The sequence below is a fragment of the Xenopus laevis genome, chromosome 5S, assembly GCF_017654675.1.
Source record: "Xenopus laevis strain J_2021 chromosome 5S, Xenopus_laevis_v10.1, whole genome shotgun sequence".
NCBI lineage: Eukaryota > Metazoa > Chordata > Amphibia > Anura > Pipidae > Xenopus > Xenopus laevis.
Window position 1 is genome coordinate 106,167,303 of NC_054380.1, and position 14,319 is coordinate 106,181,621.

At 44.4% G+C, this 14,319-nt stretch overlaps 1 protein-coding gene across 2 annotated transcripts; it reads right to left on the reverse strand.

Moving 5' to 3' along the window:
* Positions 1 to 4,193: 4,193 nt before the first annotated feature.
* On the reverse strand, positions 4,194 to 10,141 carry LOC108718068. Of its 2 annotated transcripts, XM_041564947.1 has the most exons (9): positions 9,921 to 10,141; positions 8,640 to 8,681; positions 7,317 to 7,386; positions 7,165 to 7,204; positions 6,953 to 7,037; positions 6,804 to 6,857; positions 6,489 to 6,548; positions 5,231 to 5,380; positions 4,194 to 4,344 (listed from the first exon to the last, which is right to left on the reverse strand). In XM_041564947.1, the coding sequence occupies exons 2-9, from the start codon at positions 8,670 to 8,672 to the stop codon at positions 4,294 to 4,296; spliced, it is 543 nt and encodes a 180-aa protein (XP_041420881.1). In that variant the 5' UTR covers positions 8,673 to 8,681; positions 9,921 to 10,141; the 3' UTR covers positions 4,194 to 4,293. The 2 variants fall into 2 exon arrangements, with proteins under 2 accessions (XP_041420881.1, XP_041420880.1); XM_041564946.1 differs by lacking the exon at positions 4,194 to 4,344 and having other exon boundaries at positions 5,080 to 5,380.
* Positions 10,142 to 14,319: the final 4,178 nt, after the last annotated feature.

A 14,319-nucleotide genomic window follows, 5' to 3' on the forward strand; every position in this document is an offset into this window, starting at 1 on the left:
CTGCACACACTTAATTGAATGTCATGCTGACTAAATACAGATTTAAAGAAGAACTGTGAGGCTTTTCTTGCCAAGTACAACAGTGGTTTCCTCATGTTGGACAGGTGCTTAGATCAGACAGTATTGCTTAGTCAAAATAATGAGATTTGCAGCATAGTTTGGCCACTGTGGACAGAGTTTTATTTGACTTACTCAATTATATCTTACAATGAGCAAAATGGCAGATCTCGCTAATCTTAGTAAATCAAATTAAAATAGGAAATTAGACTTTATGTGCAGCATAATCCATGCTTAATGGTCTTATTAAATATTTATTTAAAATAAAAATACAAAGTGAAACATATTCTTACTTATAGATAAGGCACATTTTCCTATAAAATGGATACCTGCAGAAATGTTGCAATGTGAGCTGTTCCATTGTCAATGAGATTGTTATACCGCAGGTCAAGAAAAAAACACGAGATTTTTTACTTCTAGCTAGGGATGCACCGAATCCACTATTTTGGTATTCAGCCGAACCCCTTTGCGAAAATTTTGTCTGAAAACAGAATCCGAATCCTAATTTGCATATGCAAATTATGGGTGGGAAGAGGAAAACATTTTTTACTTCCTTGTTTTGTGATAAAAACTCACGCGATTTCCCTGCCTGCTCCTAATTTGATTATGCAAATAAATGATATAGCCCATACCATCTCATAGTATGTTGTGCAGCCTGTATTGTACTTTACAATAAAAATGTTTAAAAGGGGACAGTGCAGTACCAGTACTGGAGAAGAATATATACTACTGCACTGTTTTATTTGTCAATAACCATTTTATTGACACATTTTATTTAAAGGACTTTCTGATTGTATATTTAGCATTTGTACGTGCCTATTTTCTCAAAGGAGGTCTTCACCATGGACTAATCCGAACTGCTTCCCCCTGTCTTCTGCCTGCTAGAAAAAAAATCGCCTGCGGCATGGCACTTGCGTCGCTTCATTTTCCGAAGTCGCCCGAAGTTGCTACACAAGGAAACTACGGGCAACCTCGGAAAATGAAGCGCCGCGAGTGCCATGCCCCAGGCCATTTTTCATTCTAGCAGGTGGAAGGCAGGGGGAAGCAGTTTGGGGAGATTAGAAAATCTTCCGGGTCCTCGGTAAGCTGACTAGGAGATCAGTATGTCAGCGCATGCGCAGTTGGAGCAATTTGCCGGTTTGCGACAACTGCGAATGCGCCAAAATTGACAGAGATTGCCAATCTCCCAGTCAGGTTTCCTGAAGACCCGGGAGATTGATGTTGTGAAGTCCGCTGCCAGAATCTGCGACGAGGGCTAAGTATAAAGTATGGGGCATTTCTCCGGGGGGTAGTTAGCCTGGGGGGAGGGGTGTCTACGTGGGGTGGTGCTTAGGGGGTTTTTTTCTACAGGGTTTCCTTCTCCTTTAAAGAGTCTACCTTGACATGGTGGCAGGCTTAATAATCCTTTGGCCAAAAGTTACTGTTCAGCGCTCATGTCCAAGTGACCTTTGGTACTGAGTGGGGGAGTTGTGGGGACAGGGACATGGTTGACCCAACTTGCCCCTACCTTCCTTATTACCCCTCACAGTGTTGGCTGGCCTAGCAAACAACAGAGTGTGTCACTGTGGGGGCAAGAAGAAATGAAATACTCCTCCATCACTTTAGCAGGAACCCCCACCCCCACAAGGATGTCTCACAACCTGGACAGAGACATACCCAAAAACGAATCCAGCATAGTCATTCCCCCAATATCAATCACATTCATATACTAAATGTCTGGTATAGTATCAATAGGCTGGTGGGAAGTGGCTGGAATTCCCATATTAAGAAAGGGGACGCAGACTTAGAAATGCTATTGCATTGTGGCCTATGGAGTAAAGCAATATTGTAGTTCCTTCCAGTATGTGTCCCTAGGTCTTTAAGCCCCATCATGTACATATTAATCAATTAACCCTGCAGAAATATTAACCCATTCCCTTCTTCAACTAAACCCCTCTATCAGCACAACCACCCAGTTTTACCCCATGCCGCCTTTGCCCATTTTGAGCAGCCCCAGCAATATTAATTAGCCCGTCACACAACTGTCAGTCATCTTTAATAGAATGAGGCACAGGAGCCCCTTCCCTCAATATTCACCATAGGGATTAAAGAAAAACACAGAGACATATTTATGGGGAAACCAGGCATTGAGCACAGGATTTATTAAATTTAATAGCCAATTTATGTTTGGGCATCCCTAACGGCTGATGATCCAGAGGAAGGAGAAAAACCCTAAAGTGCTTGGGAATGATCTGCACTGAAGGTAAAATTCCTTCCTGACTCCAAACGGCAGTCGGTTTTACTCCCTGGACCATGGCTTTATAAGTTCATTAACAAACAATAATTTAACTACACACACAAACATCAAACCACCATCCTTCCCCTACACAGGCTCCCACCTACTCTTTCTACATAGACTTGCTACCCACACCTTATACTCATGTACCAACCCATCCCTCATACATACACCCTCGATCGTATACACATGCACCCACCCTCCCTCCTGCACACACACACGCACTCACCCTCTCACTCACATACAAACCCACCCCTCATACATACATCTTCCCTCCTACACACATGCACCAGCCACCCTCCCTCCTACACACACACACACACACACACACACACACACCCTCCATCTCTTCTACAGTCAAAAAACACAAACCCAACCTCCTACACACATGTGCCTACCCTCCCTCCCTGCTACACACAAACACCCACCCTCCTACACACATGTGCCTACCCTCCCTCCCTGCTACACAAAAGTACCCACCCTCCTACACACATGTACCTACCCTCCCTCCCTGCTACACAAAAGTACCCACCCTCCTACACACATGTACCTACCCTCCCTCCCTGCTACACACAAGCACCCACCCTCCTACACACACACCCACCATCCTATACAGACGCACTCACCTCCCTCCTACAGACAAAACACACCCACCCTCCTTCCAACACACATGTACCTGTCCTCCAATATACACAGTCACCCACCTTCCTTCCTACAGACAAACCCACTCTCCTACACACATGTACCTACCCTCCCTCCCTGCTACATACATGAACCCACCCTCGTACACACAAAAAACACCCACCCTCCTACACGCATGCACCAACCCTCCCACATACAGTACATACACACCCACCCTCACACACGCACACATGCCCCACCATCCTACACACAGCCATCTACCCCTCCTACACACATTTAACCACCCTCCCTCCTACACATGCACCCAGGTCATACACACACACACACACCCTACATCCCTCCTACAGACAAAACACACAAACCCACTCTCCTACACACATGTACCTACCCTCCCTCCCTGCTACACACATGCACCCACCCTCGTACACACAAAACACACTCACCAACGCTCCTACAAACACACACCCACCCTCCCTCCTACAGACAAAACACACACACTCCTCCACACACGCAACCTCCCTCCTACAGAAAACACACCCACCTACACTCCTACAAACATGCACCCACCCTCCTTCCTACACACATGTACCCGCACTCAAATATACACATGTGCCCACCTTCCTACAGACAAACTACAGATACCCACTCTCCTACACACATGTACCTACACTCCCTCCCTGCTACACACATGCACCCACCCTCATACACAATACAAAACACACTCACCCACCCTCCTACAGACATGCACCCACCCACCCTCCCACATACATACACACACACGCACGCACACATGCTCCTAAACACATGCACCCACCCTCCTATACAGATGCACCCACCCTCCCTCCTCCAGACAAAAAACACACACTCCTACACACACGCACCCTCCCTCCTACAGAAAACACACACACCCATGCTCCTACACACATGCACCCACCCTCCTTCCTACACACATGTACCCGCACTCCAATATACACACATACCCACCTTCCTACAGACAAACTACACATACCCACCCTCCTGCCCACACGCACCCACCCTCCTAAACACATGTACCCACCCTGCCTCATATACACGCACCCACCCTCTTTCCTACATACATGTACCCATCCTCCTAGACACGCACCCCCTAACATGCACCCAAGAAGCTAATGATCCAAAGGAAGGCAAAAAAACCAACCAAGTGCTTAACAGCCAATCTGCACTGAAGGTAAAAATTCCTTCCTGACTCCTAGAAATGGCAGTCAGTTCTACACCCTGGATCATGGCTAGACACACATATACACACACAGTTACATACTTGCAGGACAAGTAAAAAGGATTCAGGTGTTGTCGGTGGATCGATGACAGCAGGCGAGTTTTCTGGTGGAATGCTGAAAAGAAAATGTTTAGAAAGTGTTGAAATAAGAATAAATTACAGACAAATACTTGTTTATTTCTGATATAAAAGGCTTAGCCTGTCTTTAAGAGCATACTATTTGTTAGGCCTGTGGGGACTCTTTGGGTCTCTCTACATATACAATGCCAGGGCCTGTTATGAATCTCAGTTTTATCAATCTCAGTGAGCATGCACCATTTATTCTTTTATACTCTTTGATCACTTGGTGCCAGTTCATTACCCAGTGGCAACCCATTTCTAAAGATGGATATCCAGGCTAGATGCACAGCAGCCCTATAAGAGTTAACTACCTTCCCTCTTATTGGCCTACTATAAAATCAACACTTTATCTGCAGACTTAGATCTCAGCCTCTGTCAGCAACCTTTTACAAGCTTAAGGAAGTCATAAATTGGTCTATCATGTAAGCCCTCAAAGTGATCAGCCTGCGGGCTGAACAGACAGGGTGTATAACTTCAGTGTCGGACTGGGACTCCAGGGGCCACCCAAAAACCTTAGACCAGGGGCCCACCATAAAACCTTAGACCAGGGGCCCACTCTCAGTACTTAATCAACCTATATTCTCCTAGTCTGCTCTCTTTATACTATAATCAATTATTCCATCTATTTAGCCTCTTTTTTCTCATAGAAATAGGGAATGACCATGAAATAGGCCAAATGTTTAGCAGCACAAGGGCCCACTGACATCTGGGCCCACCGGGAGTTTTCCTGGTATCCTGGTGGGCCAGCCCGACACTGTATAACTTCCTTTCTATTGTTCTGATTGAAAATGATCAGAATGGCCGGAAGTAAAGTGGAACTGCACTGGACAACATGGGGCATCTCTAGATGAAGGGTAATTGACAGTAAATAGATACATTACCCAAACTCTCTGTAGCCTCTTCATGATGGCCTTCCTGACCCGTTTTCGGAGGGTCAGCCTTTCCCCCACCGGAGGATGAGCAGCTTCCTGCAGTTTCTTCTCCTTCTCCGAGAATGTCATGCCAAGCTGGAGAAGGTGAGATTGGACAGTCTGTGAGCGAAAGGGAAACACAAGGATAGGAAAGAAAGAAGACAGTTATGATTATGCCCAGGGCCGCCATTAGAAATCATGGGGCCCCGTACAACAAAACTTTTGGGGCCCCTGGCACCCAAGCCCCACCCCTGATCCCACCCACTCCACATCACAGTTAAAAGACCACACAGACATCAGCGCTAAAAAAGTAACCCCCCAAACATACAAGTTATAAAAAGCTATTGATGGTCAGGTCCCCCTTATAAGTTAAAAAAACAAAACGTTGGCACCAGGGCCCCCCATAAAAGTTTTTTTTTAAAAAAGTATTGGTGCCAGGGCCCCCCTTACAAGTAAAAAAAAAATTGGGCCCCAAAGAATATTTTTTTAAAAAAACATTGGCACCAGGGCCCCCCTTACAAGTTAAAAAAGATTGGGGCCCCAAAAAATATTTTTTTAAAAAGCATTGGTGGCAGGGGCCTATAGAATATTAAAATAATTCATTGGTGGCCAGGGGATTAACAAAAAAAACAAAAAAAAAACGAATTGAACTCATGGCTTCAGAAATTCAATTTCGCCTCCTTTCGTGACATAGGGGTCTTTTCGCCACTTCAGGACTTCAATTTCGGCTGTTTTCGTGACTTCGGTCTTTTCACCGCTTCGGGGCTTCGGCTTTGGCTATTTTCGTGGCTTCGGGGTCTTTCCGCCTCTTCAGGAGTTCGGCTTCGGCTGTTTTCATGGCTTCGGGTCTTTTCGCCGCTTCGGCTTTTCGGCACTTCCGCATTTCGGCTGTTCAGGACTTTGCATATGGCTGCACAGCTTAGCCGCTGTCAAGGGGGGCCCGCCCCTCTCAAAAGTGTAGCACTGCCAGGCCCCCCTTCAGGCCCGGGACACTTGTCCCCCCAGTCCCCCCTGAAGGCGACCCTGATTATGCCTGTATATGTGGTGCTAATAGTACTTTATATGCTGAGGCAGTGATGGTGTTGGATTCCCTGCCGGGTGATGTTGTGGTATTGTATTTATGACCATTAATATGCCTTTTCTCATCATAGGGAGAAAAAGACCAATCAAAGTTAATTATCTAGTGGTTGAATATCCAAGAAAAGCATCAGAGACAGTGATCACTTACATTCTGCAGCCGCAGATACTCCAGATGCTGCCTCCATATTTGCTGCTCTGTTGGTGTCTCCTGTGGAAGAAGAGAGTCAATGTTAAGCACTGCTTTGCACCAATGCCATTATTGTGCCCATGTGGCCCCTTGAAACAAAACTCTATGCAGTGTCTAATGACATTTTTGTTGCTGGTGAAGATGGCACTTAGGTGGGTGACTTTAGATACCCCCCAGGGGAGCAGGAGATACAACGAATAATAATGTTCCTCATTATTATAAAGACACACAGTGAACAATAACCTCTGTTATAATAATAATAATAGTGACACTTACAGGAGACAGCGACACATCAATGCAGAGGGTGGCATGCTCCCTCTTGAGCTCTTCCTGTAACATAAAGAAATTAACAGTGTGAGACAAGAGCTGGCAAATTAATATCATTTATTCCATATTTATCTAAATGTCTATTCTGCATTACTTACCAGATAGTAAATCATTATCCAGTAATGGATAATGTTCCCATTGATTGTGCTCGGGTCCAAAAAGTAGAGCAGTATAAACTGATCTCTGAAAAAGAGAAATCCCAGTGTTAATAAAACATTGCTATTTTCCACCCTTACTTCCCTTGCACTTACCCCTGGCGCAATAGCAAATTATTCACAACATTTAATAAGACCATTTTTGTTATACTTACAAGATGACGTTGCTCCCATATTGGACCCGGTAGTGATGTTCTGCAAAGAAAAACACATTTCCATTAAACACTGAGCTAAAGGGGAAAGGAATTGTCATATAATAAAACTAAAGCTGCAACCTCAGCAACTGATAAATAATATAGGATTTTACCGTAATAAGAGGCGAGGGCCTCAAAATCTGTATCCTCCACCCTGAAATCCTCCAGGACGGAGTACAGTGACTGTAAATGAAAGGGAAAAGCATTAGGGACATAATACTAAATGCGTCTAAATGCTACTCACAGTCAGTCTGGCAGGACCGGGCCAAGGTATTTTGGCACCCTAGGCAAGGGCTTCAATCAGTGCCCCCACCCGGTCCTGCATTACCATTTCCCACCTTACTATTCATGTTGCCTCCTGTACCTGTGCCAGCAGCCATTATGTTGCCCCCATTTGTACCAATGCCAGTCAATCAATCAGATTGCACCCAAGCCAAGCCCCCAATCTGTACCTGTGCCAGCATAGCCCAAAATATCCATCATATTGTTACCCCCAATCTGTGCTTGTGCCAGCAGCAGCCAAAAATCCACAATATGTCCCCCAAATATGTATTTGTGCCAGCAGGAGTAAAAATATCCACAATATTGCCCCAAACATCTGTGTACTGTGCCTATTGCCCCATGTACCTGAGCCAGCAGCAGCCAATCCCTCATATTGCCCCCAATCTGTACCTGCGCCAGCAGCAGCCTAAAAATCCAAAATAATGCCCTTAAATATGTACCTTTGCCAGCAGGAGCCAAGAGGGAGGTGGGGAGTACTTCTGCCTGCAGTACGAATAATGGGCAAGAGGGAGTTGGAACAGGCGGTCTATAAAGTTTAAAAACTATTAAAGTAGTTAAGTAGCTAAGCATACCAGAGTTAAAAAACAAGAAATTCCCCTTAAAAGTGCGCCCCCCCCCATGATTGCTCCCTAGGCATGCGCCTACTCTGCCTACCCCTAGTTCCGGGCCTGCAGTCTGGCTTTGAGGAGAATAGAGACAGAAAAGGGTTTCTATGGTATATACATTTTTTTTTTAAAAAGGAAATAAACGTAGTAATTCGATTCCCTCAATGTCGGCTCCCACCTATGTGGAAAAGGAAGCAGTGCAGACAGACAGCTGCTTAAGGGTTAGGGCACACGGACAGATTCAGGGAGATTTAGTAGCGTTGCTTCGTTTTCCGAAGTCGCCCGAAGTTTCCTCATGAGGCAATTTCGGGCGACTTCGGAAAACGAATCACCGCGAGTGGCATGCCGCAGGTGGTTTTTAATTTTAGCAGGCAGGGGGAAGCAGTTCGGGGAGATTAGTCGCCCCAAAGAAGAGACGATTAGTCGCCAGGCGACTAAATCTCCCCGAATCTGCCCGTGTGCCCCAACCCTAAGGAGAAGTTATATAGAAGAGTGATAGGGAAACAAAAGTTCAGATAAGAGAGAGGTTTTTTTTCACTGAGGCATTACCAGGAGTGATGGAATTCTCTCTGTCTTGTTCATCTTCAAAACCTAAAGATACAAATGGACATAGTCAGACAAAATGAAGTCACAGTTAAAGAGGCTGTTCACCTTTAAATAAAAATTTTGTATGATGTAGAGAATGATATTCTGAGATTATTTGCAAAGGGTTTTCAATTTTTCTAATTTGTCGTTTTTGAGTTATTTAGCTTTTTCTTCAGCAGCTCTACAGTTTGCAATTGCAGTAATATAGTTGCTAGGGTCCAAATTACCCCGGCAACCATGCACTGATTTGACAAATAGTAGCAATAACAATAAATGTGTAGCCTTAAAGAGCATTCGTCTTTTAGATGGGGTCAGTGACCCCCATTTGAAAGCTGGGAATAGTCAGAAGAAGGCAAATAATTCAAAATATTAAAAATAAACAATGAAGACCAATTAAAAAGTTGCTTAGCCCACTTTAAGGATAAACTCAATTGATAATGGTTAATGAAAGACTAACCAGTATACGTATAGATAAAAATGAGAAAACTAAGGAAATATGGTAACCGTGTTATCGATATTCCTTCCCAACTACAGAAATCCCAACAATCTTTTTGTAATCACTATATGATAGTAATATATGTTACACTTTATACTTTCTCAGATGTGGAATAACTAATACTTAACAGTTGTATTTCAGGTAATTCCTTCAGCCCATAGAATTATCTTCTATTATGATACTTAAGGGACCTCGTGAAAACCACTCTAGAGCATGCAACGCTCGATACAAATGTTTCATAATACATAATATGCCGTCAAAGTTAATTTCAGTTTATTTCTTTCTCTTTCTTTAATCAGCAGGTCCATTGGATTAAGAAAGGACCGACTCCATCTCTACTCTTCTCTCTCTCTCTTAACTCCTTTTCTCCAAGTAAATACTTGATGTTATTACATAACTGTTATAATTTCTCATTTTTCTTAAAATGTTAAAACTCAATAAAAACTATTGAAAAGAAAAGTTGCTCAGAATTTGCCATACTATAACATAATAAAAGTTAACTGAAAGGAGAACCACCCATTTATTTCCTTATCTATATTATCCTATTTGTATGAAACATTGTTCCACTCAATGACAAAAGCCCATTATTAATGCTGTTGATGGCAATGGATTGGCTTCTTATAAATACCATATACAGTAAACATATGGGCTGATATGGACAAAGCCACGTAGAACTCCAACAAGAGAATTTAGAGCAGACTTGCCGAAGAAGAATTCATGAACTGAATCAATTGTATTTGCAAGATTACCTGTTAAAGGAGCTTTTCAGATCTTGAAAAATGTAGGGGCCGGCTCAAGGCCGGGGTACCCCAAGGGGGTCTCCCTAAGGAGACCCTGGCTGTCTCTTACACTTGTTCAGACGAGATGGATTTATCTGAACAAAGGAGAAGCCAAAAAATAATAAACCCAGATGTTAAAAGGCAGGTGTAGCACCAAGTCGCAGTCCAAAAAGGCAGGAAAAGCACTGTAGCAATCTGTATAGAAAGAGAATATAAAGGCAGGTTAATGAATTTGCACTTAACATTTCCTATATAATACAGAGGGAGGCAGGCAGAGATCTATGTTACCCTAAACTTGAGCTTTGCATCACTTCCAGAAGGTAATGGGCCTCAGTTTATAGAATTAAGCATCGGTGCAGTTGGAATGAGCACACAGTACATTGGTGCCATTCACTCCATGTTTTTTTAAGTAAGGCCCAGTTATGCCCCTTGGGTGACTTGGCTAGAGAAGTGCAGAATTCATAGAAACCTCAAAGCAAATACTTCTGATTGATCTACAGATAGTGACTGGTTTGGTTGATATGGGGAATGACACACATGGCAGTAAATGATGCTTGTTGTCCCCAGTTCATGGAAAGACTCATTGATCTGTTAGATCTCAAACTATTTCATACACTATTCATAGCAGGAATGCACCCGATCTACAATTTCAACTGAACTTATTAACTCTGCAACACATGATTAATATCTAGTTGCTAGGCTCCATGGCGTTAGCAACCAGATGGAAAATATTGCCGTATTTACTAACATAGGTGCTTAAATGTAAAAGAGCACTTGCCAATAGCAACAGATCAGCGATTCGCTTTTATTTATCACCACCATTTTGGAACCACTGATTTAAATGTACCTCTTTCCAATAGTCAGAAATAGCAAAGGAGGCGAAACTCTAAGAAACCTGTCGGTACTGGCAGGAAAAATTAAGTATGTTATGGTGAGGTGCAGGGGTCCCAAAATGTTTCCTTTTTATGGGGCACTAGTGGAAATTAAGAGTAGATTTGCTGGCAGCCTGCATAACATCCAAATCCTGGGTCTGTGTTACCCAACCAGCACTAAGATGAAAGGCAAGCTCCAAAGCCCATTTTAGGGGAAAAATCTCCAAATTCACTAAGATCAGTGAGAGAAGCAACACCTGCTAGTCTGGGGAGGTGTCACTCAACTATTTCCCCTCTTTTTTCCACTAATATAAGGGTTATTTGGCAAAGAATCCATCAGAGGGAATATACACTTATCACAGTGTTAACCAACGGACAAAACCAACTGTCAAACCCTAGGTATGCTCACCTCCCTTATATGGGATCCTGCTATTTGTCCCCTACTCATTTGCTATCACCCACCCCCCAACTGTCCCAATGGCACGTGCCTCTGCTGCCAACTGTTGCTGTTGATACTGGGAACAAAAAGTAAGCACCTTATGGTTGGTACAGGGGTCCCCAAATGCTACCTATAGTAGGAAGTGGTCATATTTGCTGGCAGCCCTGCATAACTGACAAATCCTGGGTCTGTATCTCCCAAGCAGCGCTTAGATTAAATGCATCTCCAAAACCAATTTTAGGGGAAAAATCTCCAGATTCACTAAAATCAGTGAGAAAAGCAAAACCTGCTAGTCTGGGGGGGGCATCACCCAACTTTCCCCTCTTTTTTTGCACTAAAATAAGGGTTATTTGCCAAAAAATCTCTCAGAGGGAATATACATTTAACACAGTGCCAACCAACGGACAAAACCAACAGTCTAATCCCATGGGGTACAGTCACCTCTCTTACAGTATATGGGATCCTGCTATTTGTCCCCCAATCATTTGCTATCACCCCTTAACTGTCCCCATGGCACGTGCCTCTGCTGCCCTCCCTAGTTCCACACTTTTATAAAGGGAGCATGTATTTAGCTACAATGTTGGTAGAAAAGAGCAGGGCAGATACCCCAGGGCTGAGGGGCAAAACTCTAAGGAGCCTGTTAATACTGGGAACAAAAATTAAGCACCTCATGGTGTAGTACAGGGGTCCCCAAATGCTCCCTACAGTAGAAAATGTGTATATTTGCTGGCAGCCCTGCATAACATCCAAATCCTGGGTCTGTATCTCCCAAGCAGCGCTAAGATTAAAGGCATCTCCAAAGCCAATTTTAGGGGAAAAATCTCCAGATTCAGTGAGAAAAGCAACACCCACTAGTCTGGGGGGGGCATCACCCAATTTCCCCCTCTTTTTTTACCTTAAAATAAGGGTTATTTGGCAAAAAATCTCTCAGAGGGAAAGTTTACTTACCTCTCACCACAATGCCAACCAACGGACTGAACCAACTGTCGCATCCCCAGGTATGAAGTCACCTCTGTTCGCTGCTCTTAAAGGGGAAGTGTCCCCTGTTGTTGAGTGAGGTTTATATTTTGCCTTAGATGAGCAGTACATACACAGCTTATTATGTACACAGAGCATTGCTTTGTATGTGTGGCCTATTGAGTCAGTGCAGTTACTTTGCTGCCATATCTGTTGGATCCATTCATTTATCAGCCATGGTTCCAATCACTGCTGCTGCTGTTGCTAAGTCTGGTGGAACCGGGGGGTCCTTTGCTTGTAGGGGTTCCCCTCCTTAGCCTGAATAGTGGGTATAGATGGGGTTACACTCTGACCAAAGGATGGGCTTTGTCCTTAGTTGGGGAATATACAAGGTATGTATGGGGGGGGGGCATATTCTTCTAGTAAGGGACAGATGGGTGGGGCAGCAGCACAAATCATTCATTACTCTGGCAGTGACCAGGCCATTGCATGTTGGGAAACCGGAAGAGATGCTGCATATAGACTGATGTCAGTAACACAATATGACACTGGGTTGCCAGGTTGGTGGTTTTCCTGCCAAATTGGGCTACTAATTTAAAGCTCAGAGAGGTTTTTAAAGCCCAAACTAGCCAAGGTACGGATTTGGGTTACTTTTTGCAGCTTTTGGCAGGTTTGTGCCATATTTTTCCATATAAAAATATATGACCAATGTTGGGTTCATATATTCTCGCTCCTCTTCCCATAGGATTCTCGATTTGGGATATAGGTTTCTGGACCACAATGAGTAAGCCCCTCTTGGATTTGAATAAATACTTCCTCAAATTGAGCCAATGGTATCCAGTCATCAGGGGCGTAACTACAGAGGAAGCAGACCCTGCAATTGCTGGGGGGCCCAGGGGTATAGGGGGCCCCACAAGGCCCAAATAATGAGTAATTTCAATATCTATTGGTAGAACAGCACAACCTGTGGATATGCTTGGGGCCCTAAAATTAATTTGCTGTGGGGCCCAGTAACATCTAGTTAAGCCACTGCCAGTCATCATCCTTGTTTTAGTATAATTGTGCCCCTCTGTCCATCTAACATCAGCACAATAGCCAAATAAGGTGCATCTGCTGTATCAGCACAGTGTCCAGAATGGGATCTGTGCTGTCGGGATGTATTCCAATGTATTCTTTGTATTCATTTTATCCCCCTGCCCTTGATTCATGATTACTGACAGTGTCGGACTGGGCCGGCGAGACACCGGGAAATAACCCGGTGGGCCCCGGTCCTCATGGGCCCCCGTCGGCCCAGACCCGCTGCCCCAGCTGCCCCAGACTCGCTCCCCAGACCTCTGCGCGCACGCACACGGCGTGTTCATGGATGTGGGCAGGGGACTGGAAGTTAGGGCCCTGGGTTGCTTCTTTTGATCGCACACATCGCGTTCATGAAAGCGGGCTGGAGGTCAGGAGGGGTCCTTGGGCACTGCCGGGAGGGGGGGGCCCTGTGACAGCAGCCCCGGTGGGCCCCAGGCCCCCCAGTCCGACCCTGCATAGGGCGCACAGGGCACTTTCCCACGTATTGGTCAGTGCTAGTCAGTGTTAGTGAGTGCAGAAGGTCGCGCCTTCCTCCGCTCACAGCAGGGCAGGCGACACCGGCACTTCACTTCTCTGTGGACAGAAGAGTGCGCTTGCAGGTGCTGCTTTTGAAGCGCTGAAGCGCCTGTCTTTCCGTTTTTTGCGAATGCGCATAGCACAATAATATTGACAAATGGCTCACAAATGAGACGGGTGTTTGTGTGAGTACAGGCAATGTGTGAGGTTGTTGTGCATGAAAAAAGAGTTGACAGTAATTAAATTTTCAACTTGCAAAAACTGTTTTTTTTTAAATTTTTCACCAAAGTTGTGGCATAACTCAAACGCATAAATATTTGCAACATTCGCAGTGTGAATAAAAATTTGTAATTCAGTTTGCACATTAAATACACCACTCGTATCCAGCTTTATAAATATAACCATGCACATGGCAAATATAGTCACTGCGTGAATTATTCTGAACTGCCCAAACTTTATAAATGAGCCCCAGTATGTATTAAAAGATCTACTAGTCCATCAATAGTGA